Raw genomic sequence first — 11006 nt, forward strand, 5'->3', positions numbered from 1 at the left:
ATTCTTCACTGACCATCGACTGCTCTCGGTGTAACCTGCAAATCATAAAATTAAATAAATAATAGCTGCACATTAAATAATATGCTCGGAAAAATTTAATGCACGATACCAATAATTGAAATGCAAGATAAAATTGTATGAATGTCAAAAGAATTCTCCTTCTAAATAATATTATTAAAATCAAAATTATTAATATTCGATTAAATATCGTCAAAAGGACAACATAACAAATATAAAAAAAAAATTATTAAAATATGTTACAATAATATAATTTATGTCCCATTGAATAGTTATAAAAGATATATAATAATTCTCAATAAACGATGAATATTTAATTAATAATCCTATAAAACCTGTAGAGCCAAAATTATAAATCAAATTGTAAGATAATAACAAGAACTTAATAAATGATAAAACTAATAAATCTTATAGTGCTAATAGATCACAATTGAAGCTAATAGAAGCTTAAGAAAAAATATGTAATTTGCAATTAACAATTACATATTTTTTCTTAAAAACAACTGTATGTTTTCTTTGCACCAATTGATTTCTCTCATTATTTTCTACATGAAAGCATTAAGGTAAGATAATCAGAAAATGAATATTTTACTAGATATTTTATGGTTTGTGTAAAATTAAGAAATGATTTTAAGCCTCATAACTCGAAAAGTACTCAATAAAAAAATATTTTATTATAGTGTTTTGGAAAGCTCTCGAGATAAGCTACAAGAATATGTAATAAGAAAATGTAGATTCCGTTTAAGAAATTGAAAGTGACCTTCATGTGATCTTCAAATAACTCTTCAAAGTCAAACCAATAGTATCATCTTATGTGCCCCTTCGAACCCTACAACTTTTGTTTGAAACATTTTTCTCTAAACTCAACAGCGTTGGAAATATTCGCCTGGCTAGATTAAAATGAAACACCCTGTATATAGTCACAAACAATTTTGAATTTTTAAACCACTGAAAACATTTAGAAAAATGAAAATATGCCGTTTATAACCACGAATATCGATTCCGGCTAACTATGCACAATTTTATACATTTTCACTTCACAATTTTTTCCAACACTTCTGGCTATGTAATGATGCAAACATAAGCCATTACAAATTTGTAGACACTTTAAAGTACTTAAAAAATAAAAGTATTTAACAAAAATTTAAAAAATCGACATTATCTAAACACCTGTAACTTAATTTTAGAAATTTGATCTTTAAAATTGTTCGCGAATCACAAGTTTCAATCATTCCATTTTGATCTGCATAAGCAGAGATGATTGAGCGAAAAGTAATAAGAATTAATACACACTGTTATTTCTTGTAACATATTACGGTTTTAAAAATAGTAAGTTAAATTTTTTAAATATATAAATAAGAAAGTAAAAATGTATAATATAAATTCCTATATGAAATAAAAATAATATAAATATTATATTTTTTGTAATCAAGTAATTCTAATTTTGTTAAGTGTTGGTTAAAAATACATTTACGTAATACATAAATAGCCTCTATTCAGTCTTACAAGTGAATACAGAAGTGAATATTTTTGCAACGATTAGATGAGTCTTTTTGCTAAATATTTATCTTTCAGATCCTGCAATCGAACGTAGACAATCAAGTGAAGTTCTACAGACTACAAGAAATCTGCCAGCAGATATTGACAACATTTTTCCAACCGTCAATAAAAAAATAAATAGTAATATAGGTGATATAGGTTAGTATTTTTTTAATGTTTATAAATAGAAATGTTAATGTTTTGTCCTGAGTACTTATTAATTTCATATTTATTTAGACTCAAACAATAACGATAATAAAGAAAATCAGATAGATCAAACGGATGATATAGGGGTTATGAATCGTAACAATAATATAAACAATACTGTAGATCTTGAAACCTACCCAACGGAGGGTATGTAAACGTATATATATGTATATTTAACATTCACATACACGTATTTATTGGTCGTAGTATATCTACGATAAATAACAAATACTATTTTAATATATCAAGATTTACTTTCCGAAGTTATATTTTTATAACATAAAATATTTTAATTCAACAGATTTAGGTCCGCAAAATATTGCTGGAAACGCATCTCCAATTCCGATAAGAAATAACTTATTCGCAGGAAACGTAATCTTTGAAGATTTTCCATCAGGTATCAATATATATATTTATTGTTATTTTATTACTTAAACAACTACACAATACAACAGCAACAATAATAACAATAAGGTATGTAATAATATTTAATTGTAATTTTACAGATAGCCAGAATATAATTAAGATTTTAGAGAACACGATAGAGATTAAAAACCTATTAAGACAACAAAATGAATTTGTTGAGCAATTAAAACAAAAAAACGACGAATCAGTAATATTTGCAGCAGCAGGTGCAAGATATAATAATTTTTCGACTATCCCTACAAAACCATTTAAAAAGCACCGAAAATTGCTGCAGTATGACACTTCATTGAAGAATGATGAAGATGGAAAAAAACAACTGGTAATAGTATATACACTACCCGTCAATGATTCGCCCCCCTAGGAAATAGAGACGGCGCTATAGATTTTTTATAGTTTATCTATAGCGTCGTCTTTATTTCCTAGCAGGAATGGGAACGAATCATTGACGGATAGTGTACATTCCCCACTTACTTATTTATACAATTAAAATATAATTGCATCGTATATTCAATTAGACATGTAAATTAAAAAAGATTGAAAAAATGTAAATAGCTTGTATGATGTCGATACTCAGAGAATTGTGCGGCCGAAAATACTTTTAACATAATTGAATATTTTAACTTAATTTTACTGTACATATATACTGATATATGTACAGTAAAATTATTTACAATTTTCTATTACATATTAATCTCTCGAAAGTATGTATATTGAAATATGTAATGTTTCGACATTATTCATATATGAAAAATGTAATATGTCGTTATAATTGTAATAATTATATGCTTCAGGAAACATTTTTCTATTTGCTTGGAGGAGACTCACCTCAGGATCAAATAAAACATAGCTTGGAAAAAATGTTTTCCAATAAATTGGCTATGAAATGTTCATGGAAAGGCCAGAAAGGAAACTTTGCCATAAATTCACTTCTGCTAATAGATATCATAAAAAGTAAGACTTTCTGCATTGACCTAACTTGAAACAAAATTATATAAATCAATTTATTAAACTTTAATTTTTTCTTGCGTTTTATAGAGGCTGCTCGAAAGCATTATCCGATGTTAACGGATAGACAATTTTTAAATCATGTTTCCGCCTGGTTTAAATATGCCAAAACACGTCATGATAGAGAGCAGGTACTTTTTTCATTCTACTTAAATGAATTACTATTTTTATACAGCTGAATTGATTTTGTGTCTTTTTTCTTGTCTTAGGCAAAAGCACTTAGAAATCAGATCGGATAATTCAGTTTTAAAGAAATGTACATGAACTCATATATGGCGTTCAGCCGATCCTGCAAATGCACTAATAGTGCAATATTAAAATAATAATATTTATGTTATAAATATTGGAAATATTTTAAAAATACATGTTATGAATATATAATATATCTTATATAATTGATGTTTTGTATTTTTTTAATTTTATCACAAAATATTGTTGTATGTATATGAAAATAAATGTAATTAATATGCGAATAATTTTTGTTTTTCACTGATCGTATTATTACGCATGTAACGAATGTATAAAGCCTAGTCTACAATGAGTCATTAATCGTTAATTTGCAAATGCCATCTCTTATGCACTCGAGTGTCCTAAGTCGTAAGTCATAAGAGATGGCATTTGCAAATTAACGATTAATGACTCATTGTAGACTGTGCCTTATACATTCGTTACAAAAACGTTGCAAATTAACCATAAAGCGGAAAATAAATTTCTGGAACGTTGTATAAAAAACGTTGTATAAACATTGTTTTTGGAATGAAAGTTTGTAACGTTTCCCTAACGTTTCAAGCAAGTTTTACAAACGGCGCAAAAAACGTTGTAAATGCGACGTCGCACATATAAGGTTTTTCAAACGCCTAAAACACGTTGCAAGTTCGACGTCGCATATGTAAGGTAATTGAATCGGGACATTTCTGGTTCCTGAAATGTTACCAAAAGGTTAATACAACCAAACGTAAAACGTCGCACGGCTATATTGCAATGTTACAAAAACGTTTTTGCAACAGAATATTGTTTAGCGGGTTTAAGACCTGAAGAAAGAAAAATCTCTTATAACAATCCAAATGTTAAATTTTTCTTTACTAATTATTACTAATTTTAACTATATGTACAATTGTAAAAATCATTGTAATAATAATGGTTTAATACATCAGAATTTATCAAAATATCACTTAGAATTTAAACAAGTGCTATAATTCGAACTCAAATTTTCAAACGACCTAAATATGATATTGTAAAAAATTCTGATTGTTAAAAATCATTATTAAAAAAAACATTCTTATAAAAATATTCTTATAAAAGAATTTAATAAGTCTAAAACTCAAGACTTGCAATCCCTACCACAAGACCCTCACCCACCACGTCGCAAGACCCATAGCAGGAAGGGATAGCTCCATCAGCCGACCCACCAATCACCGAAGAGGCCCACCTCTTCTCCCCACCATTAAACGTCAAACCAGAGGAGGGGACCTAAGGCACCTCGGTCGTCAAGTCTCAGTCCTCTACGCCATTAGATCTCCAGCTCTTGAAGAGGAAAAAACCTAGAAGCCTACCGGACACCTTAGCATATTCGAAAATAACTTAGTCGCGATTTCGACTTTTTCTTTCGGGACTTAGTCTCAATCTCTATTAAGAGAGTTGTATCAATACCAACATCGTAATAAAGTGCTACCACCCAGCAACCTCTGAGTCTTTGGCCATTTCTGCGCTGCCTTACCACTTCTTCAGGTTCTCACCGAGGTCGAGCGATCCAGGGAAGGAGCAGCGGTGCTTTTATCCACCCAAGAATCCCGTCATCCGGTAAGGAAATAATAGAATAATAATTATTCTTGATCAACCTTGACAATAACTTTGTATAGTAGCTTGATTTATTCTTGATATATTGACAATTTTCCTTGAGTCTTACCTGCCCGTATACAGACTTTAAAATTTTTTTGAGTTGAATAATTTAAATTTCAACCGATCCTCTGAGAACGCTCGAAGCGTATCCTAGAGTGTAGCGTCGTTCGAGTCAGTCACTCGATGTGCATTGGGTAGCAAATTCTACTCCTCTGCCGCTTTCACGGAGAGTTTCTCTGAAAGAATTTCTCCGTGGATCCTGTGCCGCTGTGACGTGACGTCTTGCACATCGATAGACTCAGAATTTAAGACTCGCTCCTAGAGGACCTGTCGAAATAATAAAATTATGCACTGGCTTACAAGTTAACTGTCAAAACATTTCATGGATTTTATAATTATCTGAAGTAAGCCAGCCGCTCTTAATCGTACCCTTGTCTGTAACCCTGAATCTCCAGCCCTCTCGGTGCCGCCGCATGCTCCTGGAAATTCAAAATATACTAAATAAATTATTACTTATTGTACCCTGTCTAAATTTCAACCGATCCTCTGATAATGCTAGAAACGTATCCTAGAGTGTAGCGTCGTTCGAGTCAGTCACTCGATGTGCATTGGGTAGCAAATTCTACTCCTCTGCCGCTTTCACGGAGAGTTTCTCTGAAAGAATTTCTCCGTGGATCCTATGCCGCTGTGACGTGATGTCTTGCACATCGATACTAGACTCAGAATTTAAGACTCGCTCCTAGAGGACCTGTCGAAATAATAAAATTATGCACTGGCTTACAAGTTAACTGTCAAAACATTTCATGGATTTTATACTTATCTGAAGTAAGCCAGCTGCTCTTAATCATACCCTTGTCTGTATCCCTGAATCTCCAGCCCTCACGGTGCCGCCGCATGCTCCTGAAAATTCGAAATACATTAAATAAACTATTATTCGTTGTACCCTAATGACTTGTATATCGCTGAACATTTCGGCCATTATATGTGAATGATAGAGATATACTATCATTATCAATATTCGTGTATCTCGCAATAATCCATTAATCCATATTATTGGTCTTAACTCTACGAATCACCTTGTTGTGACTACATTTACCTCACGTAACCATTCATCTTAACAGGTACCTTTCTACGCATCATCGTAAGTAAACCCCCTTTTGATGTTAAATTAATCGCATTAAACATACTAAATAGTCACGTCCCCTCGGTAGATGGTTAACCCCCGCCGAACCTCTTCCGTCGGACGTGAAATTCCCCTCCGTGCCGCGGGTATACGCCGCCGCCGTGCCTTACGGGCGATAGCTAGGCTCCCGATAGCTCGCCAATTGTTTGCCGACGAGAACAGTTTAACGACCAGAGTAACGAGGTACTCTGCAGTACATAGTTTCGCTGCCCCCCGCGCATACCCTTATCGCCCTCCCCTGAACCCTCCAGCGGTTCTCTACGAGGAACAACGGCCCAGGACCAGGTCGCCATGGCCCAACTACTCCCCTATCCAGGATTTTTCCAATCCTAGTTATTCGCCAGTCCGGACACTGGGAGATCTGCCCCCTATACCGGAGGAACAAGGACATGTAGAACGAAGAATAGAAACGGAGGCTGGTCCATCCAACCAGGGCCCAATTCAAGATCATCCTGAACCGAACTTCTACCCGGATAGAGAACCAGAGGACCTGATCTTACCAAGCAACGTCCAACCCCTCGCCGGGTTAACAGATGAAGATTTTATCGAAATTTACGAATACCTGCAGCGGGATAATTTCTTCAATAATCACTGAAAGAACCAATACTGCGATGTTATAACAAATAATAGCCACATTTAAATATCTTCTTTGAGATGTTGGAGAAAGAACATTGCATACATACACATACACATATATATATATATGTATAATAATCTACGTTACCTATACCTATTATAATAAAAATTTGTAAAGCCTTAAGGAGGTGATATAATAAAAGAGAACAGATCAAAAAGATAAATTGGGTCAGGTTATACGCACCTAAAAAATTTATTTCCCGTCATCAATCCTACTCCTAAAAGAAGCGTAAAAGATTCTTAATCTCTCGGCGTCCCAGGGCCTAGCAGGTTGCCCTGAAAAAGAAATAGAGAGAAGTTACGATTACGTAACAAATAAATACGTGAGAAGTTACGATCGAGACGTAACAAACAAATTCAAACGTAACAGAGGCAACAAAGATATGTTGCATTTCCTATTTTTACATGGAAAATGGATCGAGATATTGCGCCGATTGCTTTCTGAGTCTATCGGAAATGTTTCTGGAAGCTACATCTGTTCGGCTACATAGAATCACAGCTTATTGCAACATAGATAATATGTCATGCAAAGAGTGCAGGAAATCTGTACTTCTAATATTGCCGTGTGACATGTGCCCCATTTGCACATATTAAATAAATGAATAACATTGTAAGTATCTTTCAATTTATATTATATCATAAAGTATCCTAAAATAAATTATTAAAATCTAATAAAATATGTATCTTTTCTGTTACAGAAGCGGTCTCCCCTTAGCCTGGCGCAATGCCTCCTCAGCCTGGCGCATCACCCCTTAAACTTCCTGGAGCGACCCCTTAGCCTTCCAGGAGCGACCCCCTCACCTGGCTCCCCTGCCCTCCCCCCCCCCGCACCCTTAATTATATTTTAAATTTTATTATTTCTTATATTTTATTATTCTTATTATATTCTTAATTTTAAGTACATACACACACACACATACACACACACACAATTGTAAATACACACATTTTTAATAAATTTATATTTTATATTTTGATTTAAAACAAAAAATATAATTATTTACGCGCCTCTCCATGCGTCCCCATCCCTGCGTCTCTCTTGCGCTAGTTATCGCGATATCGTTCTCTTTTGCACGCGCTAGTTGTAAGTCTTCGCGCTAGTTGTAAGTCTATCTCTTTCTCTCGCGATTAGAATAAGTAATCTCTCTAGGACACAAAAGTACACATTTAAATAAATTTTATTTAATTTTAATTGAGAAAAAAAATCTAATTATTTACGCGCCTCTCCTCGCATCCACATCCTTGCGTCTCTCTTGTACATGTCGTTTTCGCACTATCGTTCTCTCTCGCACGCGCTAGTTGTAAGTCTTCGCGCTATTATCGTTCTCTCTCTTTCGCTTAGAATATACTCGTTGTTCACTTACCTTTGCGTCGTCCTTCTCCCATCTATACATCGTCCTTGTCCCACGTTAACGCCATCCTTGTCGCACTCGTAGCACTGTCCTCCTCACACACTTTGCACTGTTCTTTTCCCATACGTTGCGCTGTCCTTCTCACACGCCGTTTTCTTTCCGCTGATCCCCCTTCACCGCGCGGATCCCCTCGCCCATCGGTCGCGCCGCGGATCCCCCTTCACTGCTATCTTGAAAAAAATCATTTAATTCTAGTTTGAACGTCGTTTAGGCGTGCGTTATTCGGATAAAATCATACATTTCTAGTTAGTTCAGTAGTCCGCATCATCGCATGCTATCTTGAAAAAAAACCGATTAGTTCACGATAGTACGTCGTATAGGCGAGCGTTATGCGGATTAAAAGCATTCATTTCTAGTTAGTTCTGTAGTTCGCATCATCGCATGCTATCTTGAAAAAAAGCGTTTAATTCGAGTTTTTACGTCGTATAGGCGAGCGTTATGCGGATTAAAAGCATTCATTTCTAGTTATTTCTGTAGTTCACATCATCGCATGCTATCTTGAAAAAAATCATTTAATTCTAGTTTGAACGTCGTTTAGGCGTGCGTTATTCGGATAAAATCATACATTTCTAGTTAGTTCAGTAGTCCGCATCATCGCATGCTATCTTGAAAAAAAACCGATTAGTTCACGATAGTACGTCGTATAGGCGAGCGTTATGCGGATTAAAAGCATTCATTTCTAGTTAGTTCAGTAGTTCGCATCATCGCATGCTATCTTGAAAAAAAGCGTTTAATTCGAGTTTTTACGTCGTATAGGCATTCGTTATGCGTATTAAAAGCATTCATTTCTAGATAGTTCTGTAGTTCGCATTATAGCATGCTACTTTGAAAAAAAGCGTTTAATTCTAGTTTGAACGACGTATAGGCGTGCATTATCGCAAAAAAAAGCATTCACTTCTAGTTAATTCAGTAGTTCGCATCATCGCATGCTTTCTTGAAAAAAAAGAGTTTATTTCTCGTTTATACGTCGTATAGGTGTGCGTTATTCGGAAAAGAAGCATTTATATCTAGTTAATTCAGTAGTTCGCATCATCGCATGCTATCTTGAAAATAAAAATTTATTTCTCGTTTGTACTTCGTATAGGCGTGCGTTATTTGGAAAAGAAGCATTTTATTCTAGTTAGTTCAGTAGTTCGCATCATCGCATGCTATCTTGAAAAAAAGCGTTCAATTCTCGTTTGTACGTCGTATAGGCGTTCGTTATGCGTATTAAAAGCATTCATTCCTAGATAGTTCTGTAGTTCGCATCATCGTATGCTACTTTGAAAAAAAGCGTTTAATTCTCGCTTGTATGTCGCATAGGCGTGCGTTTTTCAGAAAAAAAGCATTATTTCTAGTTAATTCAGTAGTTCGCATCATCGCATGCTATCTTCAAAAAAAAAGTTTATTTCTCGTTTGTACATACTTCGTATAGGCGCCCGTTATTCGGAAAAAAATCATTTATTTCTAGTTGGTTCAGTAGTTCGCATGCTACTTTGAAAAAAAGCGTTTAATTCTAGTTTGTACCACTTATAGGCGTGCATTATCGCAAATAAAAGCATTCACTTCTAGTTAATTCAGTAGTTCGCATCATCGCATGCTATCTTGAAAAAAAGAGTTTATTTCTCGTTTATACGTCGTATACACTGAGAAAAAAGTGTGTGATATTTGCAACTATAACTGCATAGTGCAATAATTTATAGTTGAGATTCTCATTTTTATAATTATTATTGCTATGATATTAATAAAAGTAACCTAATATGCATAGTTCTAGCAAATAATATAAAAATTTAACCTTAAATTATGATAATTTGAAATATGAATATAGTAAAATATCAAGTTACAAATGGTAAATTAAACAAACATTTTTTATAATAATCACAATTATAATTATAGTAAATATGACGATAATGTTTATATAATTTCTACTATTTACTGATAGTATTAATTACTAATAATTAGAAAATAAGTAAAAAAAGGATAACTAAAAATATTTGTTTTTTATGACCATATTATGACCATAATAGTTTGTATGACTGTATTTCTAACTATGAATTTAAAGATGTTATGAAATCTACAAAGAAAATATAATAGACGTGTTGCGAACATATTTAATCACGGCAGATCCTTGGTTGCCCTGCGCCGCGCTACGAAAAAACTGTTACAAACATGTTTGCGCGCGCCTGCCGCGCATATAGCGAGTACGCGTCTTAAAGATTTAGTCGCTATCGTGTCGTTGCCAATATCGCGGGATCTCTATTTTGTCTACACTCAAACTGTATATACACAGTGCCCAGGGACGCCACGGAAAAATTCAGAATTAACAACGACAGTCTACTGTTTTGCGGCATTGTCCATTGTCTGTTACACTTAATTCGGCACTCGGCACGTGAACGCATCGCAACATCCACGTGCACGTACATACACGTTCGTACAAGTCTAAAACGTGTTCCGCTATTATCAGACAAAGAGGAAACCTGAAAAGATATTATCTGATCGTGAATGTGAAATATCCTCGAATGTTTAAAATAGTTAGTAAAGAAATTATAACAAAAACTCATCGTTTGGAAAAAGTAAGTACTTCTAATAACAAAGAGAATAAGCTTGATAATAATGTATATGTAATAGCACACAATATTCTTTTTTAATTACAGAAAATGTGTTACCTATTTAATATAACGTAATATAAAATAACAGTGGAAAAGTCTTTTAATGAATAATTCTTACCATTATCGGTACCTAATACATATATTCCAAATACA

At 33.9% G+C, this 11006-nt stretch overlaps 1 protein-coding gene across 1 annotated transcript; it reads left to right on the forward strand.

Annotated features, from left to right (window-relative positions):
- The first annotated feature begins 1794 nt into the window (after positions 1 to 1794).
- On the forward strand, positions 1795 to 3525 carry LOC112638316. Its single transcript, XM_025409816.1, has 6 exons — positions 1795 to 1911; positions 2066 to 2161; positions 2271 to 2509; positions 2982 to 3141; positions 3226 to 3326; positions 3405 to 3525. The coding sequence occupies exons 1-6, from the start codon at positions 1854 to 1856 to the stop codon at positions 3432 to 3434; spliced, it is 684 nt and encodes a 227-aa protein (XP_025265601.1). The 5' UTR covers positions 1795 to 1853; the 3' UTR covers positions 3435 to 3525.
- The last annotated feature ends 7481 nt before the right edge of the window (positions 3526 to 11006 follow it).

Source organism: Camponotus floridanus, unplaced genomic scaffold (assembly GCF_003227725.1).
Source record: "Camponotus floridanus strain SB8 unplaced genomic scaffold, Cflo_v7.5 scaffold285, whole genome shotgun sequence".
Lineage (NCBI taxonomy): Eukaryota > Metazoa > Arthropoda > Insecta > Hymenoptera > Formicidae > Camponotus > Camponotus floridanus.